This window comes from Neopelma chrysocephalum, unplaced genomic scaffold (genome assembly GCF_003984885.1).
Source record: "Neopelma chrysocephalum unplaced genomic scaffold, ASM398488v2 Primary Assembly neopelma1_96234, whole genome shotgun sequence".
Taxonomy (NCBI): Eukaryota; Metazoa; Chordata; class Aves; order Passeriformes; family Pipridae; genus Neopelma; species Neopelma chrysocephalum.
The window spans coordinates 622,207-641,229 of record NW_020924883.1 but is presented as its reverse complement, the minus strand read 5'-3'; the positions used below and the strand labels follow the sequence as shown (position 1 = coordinate 641,229).

At 38.1% G+C, this 19,023-nt stretch overlaps 1 protein-coding gene across 1 annotated transcript in view; it reads left to right on the top strand.

Moving 5' to 3' along the window:
* Positions 1-19,023, top strand: part of RORB (RAR related orphan receptor B) — a 78,069-nt gene that overhangs the window by 38,630 nt on the left and 20,416 nt on the right. The window contains exons 2-4 of the mRNA XM_027708418.1: positions 5,339-5,424; positions 9,836-9,977; positions 12,984-13,385. Of these exons, the coding sequence (XP_027564219.1) occupies positions 9,965-9,977; positions 12,984-13,385 (415 nt within the window). The 5' untranslated portion in view covers positions 5,339-5,424; positions 9,836-9,964. The remainder of the gene's footprint in view (positions 1-5,338; positions 5,425-9,835; positions 9,978-12,983; positions 13,386-19,023) is intronic.

Here is a 19,023-nt window from a genome sequence, read left to right as displayed (position 1 = left end):
AAGGTTCATCTGCCGGGGCCAAGCAAGCTTGGACAATGGCAGTGAGGTCCTCAGGACGTAGGTTTGTTTAGAGTGTCCTTCTCATAGATGGATGGCCACACAGGGCTAACGACCTCCATCAGGCCAGGAGACCGGGATTCGAACCCGTGGTCGCAGCAGTGAAAGTCCTGCACGCTAACCACTAGGCCATTAGACTGTGTAACAATGAGATACAAAAAGGTCAGATAATATGAGCAATTTGGAGATTACCTTTAGATCATGCAACATATCTTCAAAGTAAGTATCTACAGTGCAGATATAAGCATATTTCTTGATATGCAAAAAGGCTAATATATAGCATGTAATTTTAAAACTTCTAGTCAATCTACAAACATTATCATGCGTATTTGTAAGTTTTTATCTTTCAGTAAATTTTAAATGCACACAATAAGGGTGCACAGAGTAACTACGTAAAGACTTTTCATGAAAAAAACTTCAGGTTTTAAAATATTTTTTTCCAATAGTCTTTAGAATAGCTGTCCAATAAAAGGCAGAGTTGATCTGTAAGAAGAGTAAATATACAATTCAGTTTTTTGGCAGTTTTGTGGTTTGGGGTTTTTTTTGTTTTGTGGGGTGAGTGTTTCTTTTGGTTTTGGTTTTGGTTTGGTTTGTTTATTTTCCCCCCACTGGAAAATCATAAAAGAGGAAGGAGAAAAGAAAACATATCACCAAATAACCTTCCAAGTGACACTGATTGTAAACTAAAGAAGCTTCCACTAGGAGTGTGAGACCATGAAAGAAATCACACATGACAATTGCGTGTATTTATGCAAGAAACATTCTTTTTTAACAGTAATCTGTCCCACTTCTATTTTGAGCCATGATCTGTCAGATTTCTCAATATCAAACTTCCACAATGATATGGTTTGAAGCTGGCTCCCTGCCAAGTCTCCAAACCTTACCACCAGAAGTCCCCCCCCCCCCAACAAAAAAAACCTCAGGGAGAAGAGGGAGAAAAAAACTAAGAAAAACCCGAAAACGAGAGAGAGGACAACCAAACTGATATATATAAATATATTTACACTTATATACAATTTCACAAGGGAAAGGGAAAGGGGAAGGGGAAAAGGAACAAAACTCAAATAAAATATATATATATATATATATATATCCCAATCAGTAGCCCGAGATCTAGTAACTAAAGAACAAAAGAGTTAGCAAAGAAGGTATCTCACTACTCTCCTGGGACAACCGAGAGTCGCTCCGGAACGATCACCGGCAACCTCTGTCTCCCAAGGTCGGCAAGGCCTAGCCAGGCCTCGCTCCCCAACACGGCAGACTCAACAGCAGGGAACCTGCACCTCCAAGCCGCCGGAAGGAAAGAGAGCGAAGGCCTCTCCTCCTCTCTTCTTATAGTCTGGCTTACGTAAAAATCGTAGGGAATACTGGGTAAATCTGGACCCTTCCTTGGTTACAAACTGGTCACCAAGGAAGGCCTAGCCCAAACCACCACACACAACTATCACTTACCTTGAAATTTATGACAAGTTTTTATGTATCACGCACAGATCACATCTATTATGCTTGACCCATGATACATAAAGATATACAAGAACTTCTCCTCGGAAATTTGTACATCTTTACTCATGAGATGTAGGACTGGCATATTTGGGAATCGTCAACTTTGCTGTACATGCAGAGAGTCTTTGTTGCTCTAATGAAGTCTAGGCCCAGACTCACTGTCAGAGTTTAATGTATCACTGTCCAAAAGTGCTAAGATTTTATGAAAACATTACTTTCCTGGGAGAATTGCACCATATTTGTTTACTCTAATAGCTCATTTGGGGTATGACTGACAGCAAATGTGTCTACAGACACACTAATTAATTATGTGGCATTAATTAATTGCAGCGATATTACTAACAGTATAGGTCTCACTGCATGACATTTGACAGAGTCTGTAAACATAACTAGTATCCTCAGCTCTATATTTTCAGGTTACTAAATACAAAGCACCTGAAGTCTTGCTGCGAAACCACAGAACATCTAATCCAGCAGCAAAGGGGATAGCAAGATCTAGCTGGCAGTCTAACTTAAAGTGGAAAATTCTATTGACAGTAATGTGCGAGGGAAAAAGCATGTCTTACCGAGGTCAGGATAAAAAAGGTAGAGTTGGCAAGTAAGTAAAAATGCTGAATATACTTACTTTGAAATCACTGAGGTGTAGAAACCGGAAAGTGAACTGGGCCAATCTAGCATTTTTTGGAGAACTCCAACTTAACGATGATAGGAGTGAAGCAAATGTCTTTTTTCACTGTCAGTTCTCTGATTAGCCTCAATGTTTCCAAGTGCAAACCCCCCTGGATCAACAAATTATACAGAGGACTTCCTCTTCAAAGTTCACGTCCATCATGCTTTAGTATCCTCTTTTGATCAAGAACTAAATATTGAAAGCTCAAGTCTTTTTTCCCCCTTAAAAAAAAGCTACAGGTCTGGGAGATTATGATCATATCTCTCCCAGCTGAAGTTCCTCAGCTATAAAACAGAAATTATATAAAATTTGAGGTTTGTTTTTTCCTGTTAGACAATATATACATGTGAGTGACAATCCCCACAAATACACATCAGACACATTAGCTGCCTTGTTGACTCTTACCTTTCTTTCAAGAGGAATTCAGAAAATTAACAGTGACAGTTTCAGTTACAGATTCATTCCTAATTTCAACTTTTGTAACCTGATTATTTTCCTCCTTTTAGGATAATAAATTTTTTAACCATGAGTAAGCTTTTTGCTGGTTAAAAAAAAAAAAGGCAGAGAAAAAGCATCTCAGTGTACTTGGTTTGAAGATGTTTTTAATTGCATATTTGTTCTTATCTGAGTGTTCATTTCAAATGTGTGAGAAGACCTTGTATTTGCTTCCTTTATAGAATTCCACCCTACTTCTTGTTATCCTGAGAGAAGGAATTAGGTTCCAAGTGGTACTCCTGTCATCTGTGGATTATTATTACTGGTCATATAGAATTAAGCAATCTCTGTTGTGGCATTATAATTTGTATAGTGTCATGTAAAACTGGAGGTAGTTCGCAGCCTTAAAGAACTTGCAACTTAAGTGTAAAATAAGAGATGAATACTGCAGGGAGATGACCCTGTGGCACTGAGGAAAGAAGCTACAGCTGGTGATAGGGAGCAATCACAATGCAGCATGTATCCAAACATTATAAATGTTTTGTTAGACATCAGGGCGATGGTGGTTTTGCAGGTTCTTATCTCACATCTTAATGTGCTTATTGAAAAATTGAACTAATGGACTCAAGTTTGGCTTGAAAAGAGGCAGGAGCCATTATTCTTATTCATTTTATTAGAGTTGATAGGTAAGAAGGCAAGTGGAAAGACCTTCAAAGTGTAGGTAAGTAGTTTTGCACTTATTCCTTCCTCATGTTTAATACATTCAGAGAAAATAAGTTCTATTCCTGTGCTGCTGAAAGTTATCATTGTGGCAACTCCACTATTGTTCATTCATTCCTATTTTGCCTCAATATTCAGAAGTGGTACTTAATCAATGCATTTTATTTTTGTAAGAAATTCAGAAGAAAGCTACTTACTTTTTAATAGCTATATAGAGAGTTGGAAATATTGGTCGCTAAACTGTTTGTTGGTGTAATACATGAAAGAAAGAAGAAAAAGAACATAAAATTGCATAAACAAAGATGGAATGTTCAAAAGGTGTAGTAGCCTCTGACAGTGATTAAATCTGCAAAAGAAACATGGTACACTCAGTGTAAATTACAGTATCTCAAGAGGCTTCTGTGAATACAACTGCTTCATTTTTTATCTGGCCTTTAAAATCAATGGCTCAACATTCTGAGATTGTTCTGCTGCTTTGTGAACAAAAAGAAATGGTTACAAGACAGTAGCAAAGTATACTTTTCAAACTTACTCAAATGCTTTCTGTGTTCTAAAGATGCTGTCTTTTCTGTGAGCAATAGTAGCAATTTCCCAGACATCCTTTAGTTACTAATTTATAGAATAGTTATTTATGAATAAGTGTTTGAATTAACCGATGACTTACAAGTCTAAAGCATTTTTTACATATTAGTTGAAAGCCAGAGCCTTAGCATTTTGAGACATGGTCCACAAATACTTACCATGAATGTAGAGATTATAATTGCAAGTCATGTATGAAATTATTGATTGCTTACAGTGCTAAATGCAATGAGTGTCACAGGATTGATTCTTCTCTCTCTGTTCCCATCAGAGTTACAAGTGGTATATGCAAGTCACTTTAAAAGTACCTTCATTTTTTTGTTGTGTTTTGTCTTGTCTTGTCTTTTCCTCAAGATCTCCTCACATTCTTACTGCAGTTCTGCCTCTGATATTGACATGTCTTTGAAACTTGTCAACATAAAGCAGCACGTGGTCCCAGAGCCAAGCCTTTCTCCCTCCCCTTGACTCTCAAGCAGAGATCTGAGAGCAGTTACCCAACGAGCCTCTCAAAACATCAGTGCCTGGAGGCACATATTTAAATATTTTTATTATCTCAGTGGGAATAAGGCATAGGAATTTTTGAGTAGAATCAACCTGGCAACATTTCCAAAGAATTGCAGATGCTTCTCTGTAAGGAGTTCCCTCTATATGGGATTAGGAACAGTTTGAAAAATGGTTTGCTTGCCTAAGCCTTGCCTCGTACTTGATCAGAAACAGCATCTCAGGAAACTGAGCTCATAGTGGTGAACTAAAGTCTCTTTAGCCATCCATGAAAGTCCTTGTCCCTGGGTTTTGGGATATGCTGTTCCAAGGGAATAGTTGCTTGACTTTCCAAAGTAGAGAGCCTGCTAGCATTCACCTTGTGCAGTTTACCTTACTACCATCTCTGACAGTGGTATTAGTATCTTTGTGTCTTGAAGCCATAATCTGAAGGATGTGAAAATTTCATCACCTCTACTTTTTTGAAAAATGCATCAAAATATACCATGTAATTCTACCTTATCAAAATGGAAATGTGTAAGAAAAGACAATCTGGATTATTATTCAGGATGTCTAATGACTGTCATTAGCAATAATGATTATGAAATTAACTAGTAAAATAATTTTTTTAAAAAGGGAATATGAGGAAAAACTTACTAATTGTGAGCCATTTTAAACTTTTGAAGTTTTGCGGGATATGGCAGAAACTACATGAAGCACTTAAGATTTGCCACACCAAAACATTCAGAAACACACATACAATACAAAGCAATTTTATATTGTTGGGGGTTGACCTGATAATCTGCTCCCTAGCTCTAGTTTTCAAGATCTTCATTTGAGAGAAAAAGAAATGGAGTTATATACTCAAAATATTTGTCTTGTTTTCTTTTTCAGCACAAATTGAAGTGATACCATGCAAAATCTGTGGTGATAAATCCTCTGGAATACACTATGGAGTCATCACATGTGAAGGCTGCAAGGTATGAGATTTTCATACGGCATACTCATCAGCATCTGCATTAGCCTAAGGCGTCTCTGTACAATAATACACTCTTACATGCTTTCAAGCAAGTGTGGTGCCAAAGACTGTAAAGCCTACTGCTGATAGAGATGCATTTCATGCCTAGTTTCGTTAGATGCTTTCTTTTTTATCAGATAGACTTTAGAGCTGCTTTATCAGATAGACTTTAGAGCTGTTTGAAACTTGAATTAGCTACATCTGATGCAGTGTAAGTGCTGATACCGAGGCTGGCAGCTGCAAGTCACACCTGTTCTAACTGAAGTCAGCTTGAGAGGTGGATTTCTTATCTTGTTTCCTATACAACCCAGGTAGCATTAAAGTTGGCACATTATTTCCCGTCAGCATCTTAAGAGCTTACAGGTGTGAATTTGGTCCTGGTTTATCCCCTTTGCATTCCTTGCAGACCAAATTGCAATCCCCAAAATGCCTTACAGTGTGAGCAGTGTAAAAGGACCCTTTGTCTTCTCCTGCATAGGCTTCAGTGCAGGGCAATTGCTGGGAATTGGAGATTTAGAAAAAAAAGGATGGGGACGCATAAAACTGTTCCATGCTGCTTAGTCATATTAACATATTACCTCAGGCACTAGATCAAATACCACAAATCAGACCACAAGCCAAGAGAAAAAGGGCTTCAATTTTTTACTTTAAAAATACTCTGAGATTTTGTTATCTGAGGGATTATATTATTATTCATGGAAAACCAGAATTCCATATTACATGTTAATATTTCAGTTTTGATTGTAAATATGAAATTGCAAAGATAGAGAGGCAGCATCTCTGATTGCTTCTATGTGGAAGCACAAAAACTGGGACACTTGAAAATGAGTGCCTACTTGTAGAGTGAAATCTCAAGTCTGTACTTACTTAATGCTTTACAAAATTTTAGAACATCTGAAAAATCTGAAAATTTGGGTGTACCCGTTTGCAAAAGAAATATTTTAATGCCAGCACGTTGAGAAGCAATAAACTAGTAAAGTTCAGATTTCTTTCAGGAACATTAATGCTTGTAAGGAGAACAATTTGCAGTGTGTCAGTGTCTTATTGTGACACTAGACTAGAAATAAGCATCTTCTTATTATGATAACATGAAACAGGATTAAACTAATTGATCTGATACTACAAAGCTGACACAAAAGCTACAGAAGAAAATTGTTTCAAGCAGAAAAGGAACATCTCTCAGCACTCAGTGCCCACAGAACAGTTAGGGGTATAGTCTTCTGTAGAAGTAATTAAGGTTAATATTGGCCCTTGTGTGTGCCTCAAGAGGAGATGATACTAGTCAGCTCTGTGAGTAGAATGCTTATTGAGATAAAGAGCTTCTCTTCCACTTATGACAGTTTTAACCCTATTGGTTTTGTGCCAGTTTTGCAGTATCAGATCAATTAGTCTAATCTTGTTTTGTGAGCCTGTGTGAAAAAAAGATGTCGGCTTTCAGATCGGTTCCACTGGGAGCCATCTCAGACTGTCAGAGCTCCCTGTTAAGGTAAGCACTGTTTCAGGAAGTGCAGCTCTGCTCTTCATTTAAATGCTCAGCATTTAAAAAACTATTCATTCAGCCCACATACCAATAACTGGTCATTTCTGGCTCCTTTTGTCTGAATATGTTAGAAATCTGAAATAATTAAGAATGGAGGCCTTATGTGGAAGAAATAGGCTAGAATCACTCCAGAAGCATGTACACACATTGAGCCAGGCATCTGATAGCTGCAGCATTTCAGGATACAGCATCCAAGAATTACACTGCCAGTGGCAGTGCTACAAATTTCAAGGAACAGGAAATCCTTAAACTCTGTGTCCCTACATTAGCTATGGTGCTGCAAATCCATATTATAAGTGCTTAAGGATCATCATAAATATTACTGTTGTTCTGTGTACATGCCTGCATATGCTGAATAACCTGCTGGACGCAGTGAGGAAAATTGCATCTCTGCCAATATCCTTACCGAAATGGTAAAACCTGAAGATAAGTTTCCATCCCATCTGTTTCTGTGGCTTCTTCTTTGCTGAGAAGCCTTTTACCGTCTCTTCTGCCTATCCCCCAGAGCAAAGTACTTGCTACCATTCTTTTGTCATGATTTAGAAAGTAGTTCACATGGCCATTTCCTTTCTCAGACTGACTGTGGGTGGTGGATGAAGTGATTTGTTCACGATGCAGAAAGACTTGTTGTCAGTGTTGGGAACATTGGGAAATCTGTCTTTAACTCTTTAGCTCCTCAGTAATGAGCTGCCTCTTTTTTCATGCAAAATGAAATTATTCTGAGTAAATATAGCCAATGCTATATAAAGATTCCATAAAAATGAAATGAAAGGATTGTCTCTACTTTATAAGAGAATATTTAGATCTTATACTGGAGAAAAAGAGCACAAAATTCTCCTCAGAAAAATGAATTATCTGCTGTAAATTAATTTTATTATGTAACACTTGATACATAATGTGATCCTTTTTTCCTAAGAGGGGCAAAGAAGAAACAAACAGATTCTTCTGAGATGAGATCAACATTAATGGGAACAAAAAGCACTGCAGAATAAGGCACAGTCAATGCTAAATGGTTGTGAGGGGTTTTATAACATCATTTATGTAATTTGTTCTCTCAAATCCATATTGACATAGATGCTGCTAAAATCTAAATGGTTGAAGCAGAATACCCTTCACGAGTCAAAACCAAAATTGGCTATAAAGTTCAACAAAGAGAGTAAAAATATCTGCTATTAGCATCCATTTAGCCTTAAATTAAATGCACCTCCACAATTTCAGGAAAGTTTTGGTCAGCCAAGACCAGAGAAGTTGCCACCAGAATTTTTCTGAGAGTTCCCCTAAAGGACATCCATGTTCTCAAAAGTGCAAATCATAAAATTTAATTAGATTTTACATATACTGTAATCACTGATAAAACAAGCTCAGGCCAGTTCAAGTGAGCCTCCATATGCTGCCAGTGTCCTTGGTGGAACACAATGCCCATCGCCTGTTGTTACTGACACCCTACAACACACTCATTTGGTTCGCCAGGACTTGAATGAGAATTCGGGTATAACCGTTAGCAAGTGAATTAAGGCCTGACCTCTCTACTCTCATTCCATTGCTCAGTATTACCATCCGTCAGTCTGTACAGAGATACACTGTTTTTTTCTGGTAAACGAAGTCAGCAGTTGCTTTCTGGCTCCATTCAGTGGTGTTTGCAAACCAGCCCACACTGGTATCACCAGTGTACCACCACTTCAGTATCACTTCCAATGAGTGGTGTAACTCCGGTAATGATACTACTGCTCTTTTACTCCTCATAGTCTCCTGCAGTGGCTAGGCTGTCCTTCGGCTTTTCCACCACACATCCTGCAACTGTTTGCATCTAAAGGTGTCAAACTTGTCAAGGAACTTCTCTTTGTTTGTTTCTCTCCAGACTTAACAGCTCTTCCTGACCTTTATTTTTTTATTATTTCTTTGTTTTAAAATAGATTTATTTATTTTTGTTTATCCTCGCCCTCTGGTTTCATTCGTCTTGTCACCTCTGCTATTTCGTGTCCATACTACCATAACAGTGCCTTTCAGCACAACTTGTGGCACAGCTCCTAGCAACTAGGAGCTCATAAGGACTTCAGTATATATACTTTCCCTCTAGCCCTCAGATCTCTAGCCAAATAACCCACAACTAGCCAGAAAAACCTTCTAGGAGATAGAATACACATTTTTTCAAAGATAAAATGGATAATGCTATATTCTGTTGAAATGGAAAGTGTCGTTACTTTCTCATGATAGTATCTAAAGGTGTTACTTTCTCCTTTGTGTGTTGTTTTTACTTGATACAGTCATTATATCCTAGTGCTTTTGTGAAGCTTGAATTTGAATTACTTTTCATTCTTGAAGGGTATAGCCCCTCCAGATCAGATCAACATTTGCCAGGTTAAACTGAAGAGCAGACTTCAGCTTCTAATGCTATTTCTACCTAGTGACAGTTATTACCAGTCTCTTCATTAAAGAAAGAAAATAGTCAAAACAAGTGCATTTAATTCATCTCTTTACAAATGCTGACAAGCTTTTCCTGTATTAGGAGCAAGTGTTAGATGATACATGATCAGTATTGCACAATAAAAATGCATTCTGTAGCATTATTTGTTTGAGTTTTAACAAAGTAGAATTACATTCTTTACAGAATAAGCAAAATTCTCCTTATAAGTAAATGTTATTAAATTTCACTGTGCAAGGCCACCATACCTACAAAGCCACAGCATGAGTAGCATTACACTAAATAAAGTTTTTTGTAGTCATTTGCATGGTTCTGTGTGTGTGTGTGTGTATGTGTGTGTCTGTTGGGTGTATGTGTGCGCACCCTCACATATATGCTCATGGTAATAGTTGATCTCTCCTTGCACCCAAGGGATTCTTTAGGAGAAGTCAACAGAACAATGCGTCCTACTCCTGTCCAAGACAGAGAAACTGTTTAATTGACAGAACCAACAGAAATCGTTGCCAACACTGCCGACTGCAGAAATGCCTTGCCCTGGGAATGTCTCGAGATGGTAAGGAGTAAAATTTGTGCTTCATACCTAAGCCCTTTCAAACTCTTCTTCACTTCTGACTTACTTAAATTCCCTGTAGATTTCTGCAAAAAGAGAGAGGAGAAGCTTCTTGCTTTGTACTGCATGCACTGTGAGATGATCTTTTCCATTTGGTTAACAAAAGAGACTAATTTCATGGAAAGGGTGGGGAAATCACAAAATGGAGAGCAGTATTAGTTTGAAACAGAAGGAATCAGATGTGAAATATGTGATTTTGGTCAAAAGCACAAAGCACAGATAGGTCAGCTGTGGAGAGGTGGGTTTATATTAAGCATTATATTAAACATGAACATTTTTTTTAACATTAAATATTGTTGTGTGAAAGCATCCCTTTCCTTGAGATCTCTAAGGGTTTGTGACAGTAACTAGGCAGTTAAACAGAAATTTACACCTTGATAGCATTAGAGCTTTCTGTTTGTTTTATTCAGAGCACTTAACCAAATATTTTGGGGTGGAAAAAAAAAACCTTTCTTTTACCTGCACACTGCCTCCTGTCCCTGTCTGGGTCTATAAAGGAAACATTTCCTAATTAAGCACTGAAAATGGACCCTTTGCCAGAGGAAAGCTCAACAGTGTATCCCGTCTCAGGATCCTATGGTCCTTGAAGAGCTCTGGTCCACCTTCCAAGCTGTGGTGTGATGAGCCAAGATTGCATCTGAGAATGTGCATCACAACAAAGCTGCAGGTAGTGAGAGGCTTTGGTAAGGCTGCCCACAATTTACTTCCCCCAGCCACCACTTCTCATGCAGGGGATTTCCAGCTTACAGGCACATTTTAAATAGTCAGAAAATATAAGAAGAAAATGTCCTCTTTTTTGAAAGCAAGTTATAATAATTTCATTTGCCTGGAAGCAGTTTTCTATCTTAAAAAGTTTACACAAAATATGTATTTTGAAATTACCAGTCATTGATGGAGAAGTTATCTAAAGAGCTGTTTCTTTAGATGGTCCACAGATTATAAACTTGTTTTAAATTTGGATCGCAGTAGGTCTTCTTTTACCACAGTGTATCTCAAGTCTCACTGAAATGACTTGCTCTCCAGTCTCACAAATCTGGGAGGAGCCATGCAGTCTGGCCTTTAATCCATTAATTCTTTTTGGTCCTAGCATCCAATTTACTTAACACCTTAGTTTCTAATTCTTCGCAGTAATTAAAGTAGTAACATTTCAGTAATTTAACAGCACATGATTTCCTCCTAGAAGTATTGTCTTCCAGTGATTTAAGATATCACAAGGGCATTTTAGTGTGACAGACAGCACTGTCTTCCCAAGAGTAATCTGGGGATCACTGCATACAGACAAAGCGAATTATTCGTCCAAAAGCATCGCTTTATTCTCTCGTAGCTTATGTAAGGTGTTTAAAATGAACAATATTAAGAGCTCTTGCAAATTTAAAATAGGCTGTATGAATTTTTTAACAGAAAAGCTGAATGTGATTTTAACCTCTCAGACATGTAATAGATTCATTTTTATCATGCAAAGGCAGGATGCTAATTGACAGCAGCTGGAGAATCCAATTAATGAATATATAATCAGGATAAACAGTGGGTATTTGTTTTTATTACCAAGGCCCTAAATTTGAAGAAAATACACAATTGCATTATTCAAAATACAGTCACTGTATATGTCCATAAGGATATGCAGTGCACCACGGACTGATTGCAGGAGCAGGCTGAGTTCATGTGAGGAAGCTTGCAGCCTGAGTGAAGGACTGCAGGTAAACTGAAGTTGGCAATAAGAAGCAATTTTACACCCTCTTGGTGTAACAAAAAAGTGAAAAGAAAGGGAAGAGGCTGCCATCTTCTTGTTCTGTCACTTTATTTTCATATTATGCTTTTCTTTTTCCTGATTGAAGAATTTCACATTCATCCATGTATAGGCTCAAACTCCTCTTGAGGGCTAAAAGAGTGTCCTATGCTATTAGCCATCCTGTGCTAGTAAATGTGGGGATTCTGAATTGATCCCATTTTGAGATGGACTGGAAATACATAGTGTGAAAATACACCTCATAATAAGTAGAAATGTGTGTTTTTGGAGCAATGTCCTTTTACCTGTGTTCTGACTAATTCTGCTGAATGTGTCCCTCGTTTGTTTTAGAGCACAATGAACTACCTCTGCTCTAAGATCCCAAGATCTAGCCCAGTAGAATATCAGAATTTATAGAGACATGGTGAGGTGGGGAGTGAGTGGAGAGATAGTCAGCTATGATCTACTGTATATGCAGGCTGTGTCTTCACTCCTTCTAGTTCCATAGCACTCAGCCTGTCATTTTTTAAAATTTCAATCTCAGTGTAATGAACCCTGTTTCTGGGGAAAGTGGTTTGCCCTCTGATGTTTTCCTCCCTTTCTCATCGGAAGAAGTACATGATTTGTGCACCGAGATTATGTAAGTTGATTGTGTAAATCCCTAAGATTTCCTCTGTGGAAAAGATAACATTCTGTTATTTTCCTCTAAATTCTAATTCTAACCTGTAAGATTATTTTTTTTTTTAAGTGTGAAGATAACACCCCATTCCAAGGATGTGATAATAAGGCTTTAAGGCTCGTTTTCATACAGAGTACTAATCTTATTAGTGTACTGTTTAAAGGTTTATGAAAAGTTAGTAAATCACATAGGATATGAATCTACGTACTGTAAATTCCATACAGCTCTGGGTTGTTGTTCGGTGAACATAAAGATATAAAAGGATGCATAGTCTTTCTAACATTCTCAGTGGGATGTAAGTTGCTTGACTGAGGGCCTCCTGTCAAATAAGAGTCGTCAGTTTGTAAGTTCATGCACTTAATACTGTTTCCTTTATGAGCTGCATATGGTGTAAAGCTTTGCATCCTTTCTCATTTCCACAGAAAAAGATGTTTCCACAGCAAAATTAACCCTGAAAGTAAATATAAAAGTGAGGGGGGTTGAGGGCAATCAAGAAAAACTTGTGCTTTGCTTTTCAGCTGTGAAATCGTGCTTTGCTTTTCAGCTGTGAAATTTGGAAGAATGTCCAAAAAGCAGAGGGATAGCTTGTACGCTGAAGTGCAGAAGCACCAGCAGCGACTACAGGAACAGCGGCAGCAGCAAAGTGGTGAGGCAGAAGCCCTCGCCAGGGTTTACAGCAATGGCATCAGCAATGGCTTGAACAACCTGAATAACGAAACTGGCAGCACCTACTCAAATGGGCACGTCATCGATCTGCCGAAGTCTGAGGGCTATTATAACGTGGATTCTGCCCAGCCCTCCCCAGACCAGTCTGGATTAGACATGACTGGAATCAAACAGATAAAGCAGGAACCTCTCTATGACCTCACCTCTGTACCAAACTTGTTTACCTACAGCTCTTTCAACAACGGGCAATTAGCACCAGGGATATCCATGAGTGAAATAGGTAAGAAAAATTCCTATTCCTGTAGTGCAATGTGTACATATAAGCTAAGCTCCAGTGCTGTCTTTATTGAAATGTTATATAGTCATTCCATACACAGGTACACAATAATTACATGTTCACACATGCGTGTATGTGCACACACATACAGAGAGTATGTGCACACACATACAGAGAGTAAAGGAAAGAAAATCAGTCTGGCACTAATTGACATAATATTAAGACAGCTCTGTCTTTACCAAAATCTTCAAAATATGCAGTTTCTTAAACCCAGTACTTCATGTTCTGTTTATGAAATAGAAGCATCAAAGCAGGTGACGAATCAATCATAACCAAGTGATAATTAGGAGTGGGGAGCTTGTTTCAAATGAGCTCATTACTAGCAGGGTTAAATGATCCCTTCAGCCAACCATCTGTATTCTTGTCAACACCCAGAATCCCCATGGCAGCTAATTCTGGGATATTTACTGTGAAAAAATACCAGCTTGCTACTTCTGGTGCATGGATGTCAATGCAGACCACGTTCACTGAATTTGTGAAGTGCACACACTCTGAATGTAGTTGCTTGGATATTCCCGCTCTGCCTGAATGCCTTGGAGAACCTGTCTCTTTATTTCATCTTTGAAAAGTGGCAAAGAGACCTCTCTGTGAGATGAGACTGTTTGAAAGACAACAGCTAACCGTGATTCTTCTCAAGGAGGATTTCTGTTCATCTGATGCTTCTAGCTGTACTTCTCCAAAGCCACTGGAGGAACTGCTTCTATTATAAAGAAATAACGTGAAAGAAGATTGGCATTCTAATTAGGTACCACAACAAGTAAAATATGCTGCATCAGTTTGTGGTTGAGAATATAATCAAAGGGTAACAATTTGTTAATGGAATTTAATTAAAAAGAAAGAAGAAGAAGAAGAAGAAGAAGAAGAAGAAGAAAATCGTATTCAAAAGCACTTTAACAACCTAATTATTTTCATATCATAAAATCCCTTTGTAGTTTTGGCCTGACCTTGCTGCCTCATGGATGTGCACCTACATCTATAAATTTATGCGTGTACTCAGACCTACTGAGAACCCTGGAGATGTGGCCTCCACTCGATATAGATTGCAGTAATGATGTATACAGTAGTTACTGTCTCATAAAAAAATGAAGTTGCAGTTAGAATCTGTAGTATGTTTTGTACCCATGCATGCTCATGTGCAGGAGGATACATAACACATTGTGTGCTTTAGTTGCAAATTGTGCACTAGAAAGATATGGGGTTTTGCCACTCTGTTTATTAGGACATGTTTTACTATCACATTTGGCCTAGGACTGTCCAGTGAAGTCCTACACCCATAGCGTAGGATTAGCGAGGAACATCTGCACCAACTTCCCTCTCAGCTTTTGTGGGGGTATGAATATTACTTACATGTGGCTTGTGCACACCTCAGTTCTGCAACAGAGGATCACAGTACTGCAAACCAGCTGAGAGGCAATTTAAACCATCCTTAAGAGCTGTTTCCCTGCATCCCCCATACCAAAGGGAAATGTTTCCAGAGACTCAGAGGAGGTCTAGAAATGTGACAGTTCTGATAGTCCATGGATTATGGTTTGTGCTCAGTTACAGAAATGAGCCCAAATAGAGAATATATGCTTAGTGGCTAAGGGATCCCACGGAAGTCAATGAGTTCTTTTCACTCATGAAGCTTTAGAGAATCATTTAAATTTTATCTTTTGCTGGTTTTCTTAGAAATAACTTACCATTCTTAAAGTTTCACCAATATTTTTTGCTCTTCAAGCCCTAAACCAACTCCACATTTTCCAGTCTTTCATCCTGTGTGTTATCTAACCAGTACTCACCTTCTCAAGAACATAAAGCAGGAGATAGGAAAGAGCCTGTCTCTGAGCTGACAGCAAAATTCAGATGCTCTGGGATTTAACTCTTTTCCTTTTGAAATTGAAACTGGGTCTCCTAAATTGCTAGGATTTTACCCATGTACTGCTGCCTGTCATTTGTGGCACCTACAGCAGATGGATAAGGGTGATAGTGAGAGGTACTGTAGTATAACGAATCAGCTGACACATATGAAAAAATGGAAGAGATATACCATAAAATACTGGGATTAGTGCACAGGCAAGTGATATTTTCAGTGTTTAAAAACAAACAAAAAGTGCCTCAGTGCTACAGCGGATTGTTGGACCATCTGTAAAGCTGAGTCTTGCAGTCAGAGGAGGAAAACTAAACACTGGGATGCATTGATTTCATATTATAGTGTTCTTAAATTTCACTGCAGAATTGTGTCTTACTCCAGTAAGATTTGGAGTAAACTCAACTCATGCTAAATAGAAGTTACGCCTTAACTGTTAGAAGAAATCATAGAGAATATATAGGAGGCATAAAAGCTATACTGCATTGATTCCTGTGCCTGATAGAAGTTTCTTTATACCATCATGCCTTGTGATACACTAAAACACTGAGTATCCCAGATCTTGTTGGTTCTTTTCTGCACTGATTATTTTCTGATTAATTTCCAGTCTTAGTTTTCTTCTGGTCTTTAAATTCTTCAAATATATTTATATATATATTTAAGCACAGCCTCACTTGTCACTTGCCCGATCTTGAGTGCAACCATCCTAATTTTTCCCTCATAAATGAATGTGTGGGATTCCTTTCATCCTTGAACTTCTAAAAGTTGCTGCAAGCTCTCCAAGGGACAGACTTCTTCACAGGCAGCCCAGAGCAAAAGTAGTCTTTGCAGCTTCTGCATCTCATGTCAACCAATATCCAGTTCAGTTACTCCTTTGGTAATAATGCTTAACTTGTTTCAAACTCACTTCTCTCCAGTTTTTATTAAGATATAATTGACTGCACATTTCCAAGTTTGAATCTCATTTTCTCTTTCTTATTTTTCTAACCTTTTCAATCCTATTACATTATGTCTCAGTCTTCACTGATGCTTTGTGACTTCTTTCAATTTAGAATTATCTCTTCATTTTATTAGCATGCTATGAACCTTCTTTTTCAGATTATTATGAAAATCTTAAATGCTTGTAAAACAAGTCCTAACAATGGTCCCTGCTGACTAAAAACTTGCTGTAATTGCATATATTACTTTAGTATTTATATTTTGCTTGCTATCCAACAGTAAGTTCTCTGAAAAATCCAAGTAACAAGTCTTCCTTTCCCTGTCATTTTGATTCAGTTATAAAAATAATATTTTCTAAGATACTCTATAATGTAATTTGCACATCACTTGCATTCTTTTCTTCACATGTTAATTTTCTAGTTCCACCAAAAAGTAATCTAAGTGGTTAGAGCTACTTTGATCTTTAACAATTCTATGCTTTAATTTGAATGTGAAAGTGTTCTTTTTCCCAAATGTACATTCATCTACAGAAGACTTTGTAGTGTAAATGGAAATTGTTCAACTTAACAGTTTCGAAATTCAAAATTTTTTGCACAGCAACTGTTTCAACACATAGTATTAGAATGGAACAGCAAGAAAAATATAGCTTATCTTGCACTGCATACTTACTAGTATCTCTATATAATGTGGTAGGAAGCGGGGTTTCTGTAGGAGTAAGACATGCTGACAAGTTGAAGTTATGTAGAGAGAGCTCTGTCACACATATTTAGTACTCTTATATTCCTTCAAATGATTTAAATAGTCCTGGGTACAACCGCACATTATCTGATCACTGTAAGAAGCAGGGTAGGAAATGTCTCCTATGAAAATGAGTGTTAAGTATAACAAAAAATTATTTTCAGATACTGACACAAATTTCTCATGTCAGAGCTTATGATGGAGAAATGTTGTATAAAATCAGGTAGTTTCCCATTTCCTGTTAGAAAAAGAAACTCAAAGCATAAAGAAATCAGTCCAAAGCTCATAAATAAACATACAAGATCAGAGCCTCAGCTTGGCATCACCTGCATGTCCAGCCCAGCTCCTTTTTCTTAAAAGAGAAGTATTTTTGTCCTTAAGGCATTTTGTTGGAGACTTAATATGGAGTTGCATGTACAGAACACAAAGTAGGTCAGATGCAGCGACCAGATGAGTTGGGCAGGTTCTTTCTCTACTTGTCCGGCTGTCCATGGGTGGCATGATCCAGGTGTGTTCCATCAGGCAGTGACGCTGCCAGCAAGAGAGACACCCATGTCCTAAGGGTGCGTGCTGCCAGGGACCTTACAGCGCGGTCCTGTTTCTCCCTGACCACTGTGGCATCTGCACATCTGGGAAGGCAGAAATTTCTCATATTGTAGGGGCTTCAATCCAGGAGATACTTGTTGTATCAAAAGCAAGAATTTGGTAATTTGCAGAATGGCTTTTTCCTCACACAATTCACAGAGGTCAGCTGGTACTGGGAAATTCTAAAGTGAGAAGGGAGCTCCAGTTCCTGATAGCAATGCTTGCTCCCAAGTGTGATTTTAAATTAGCAGGTATTAAAGGCTTATTTTTAGACTTGATGAAATAAAGACCATCTTGTTTAAATATATGTGCATAATATTATCTATCAGTGATAGTATAATATTATCTGTCAGCCGAACATTGCATTTTCCTCACTAAAGATGTGGCTCCAATCTTGGTGTGTAAAAGTTATTGGAAGGGCTTCCCTGCCCCAACTGCAGTTGAGATTACAAGCCTATGATTTCTTAGAGACAAGATAAAACTATTAGCACACACTGTTGTGGAGAAAATAAATTGGGTAAGGCTTCACTCCAAGTCAAACTGAAGAATGCCTTATTGCTGTGTTATGTTTAGGTAGTCAGTAAGGAACTACTAGAGCGTAAAGGAGGTCACATAGCCCAGCCTTACGTATCTTTACATGATGTTTCTTCGACATCAGGGCTATTTGAAGGTACCCAATGGCTTGGAGAGCTTATATTTCTACCAAAATTAAATTGAGGTTGGTGGGCTTGGGTTTGATCTTCCCTTTTCCCAGCCCCTCTGACCCTGCTCTGCTGTGTACATCTTAGGGTGGGCAGTAACTCACTAGGACAGACACCTAATATGAAGTGGAGGAAGCACCACCTGCCCTACACCATAATGCACAGCTCTTTTGATGCTGACACTTGACTGGAAAATGACAATAAAGGAAAACCTTAAAAATTTATTAAAGACTGGCTCAGGATAGTTATGTAGAAGACAAGCCCTCTTGAAAACTGCAAATGACACTCTCTGCATATGTAATTCAGTCTTAATTTAGCTGGGTGAATACATTCATCTCAGGACCATGGTGAACAACTTTATATTCTGTAAAGTTATTTAATTTTCATTGTGGCAATATCATACAAGCAGGATCTTAGCATTTAGTTGTTTCACTGTCTCAACTTGAAGGGAGATCTTCACCTGTAAACATTCTTAACTCCTCTGCTGAGGATTGGTTTGAAAGTCAGTTCCACACCTTTCTCCTTTCAGCAGAAATCTTCCCATTAACTTTAAAATAATTTAGTTTAATCCTCCATGCCTATACTGCTCATGAATTTCCACAACACTGTATGTTGCATATGCAGTATATATATGTCAGCATCAGACTGAAGTCTTAAAAAGTCTGCTGTGCTTTGGTTTTGAAAGTTGTGAAAGCATTTCTCCAACGATGAGCATTTCCTATTATTGTTCTTTAACTCCCTTCTCTTTATCTCCAGGGTTTGTTCCCTGTGC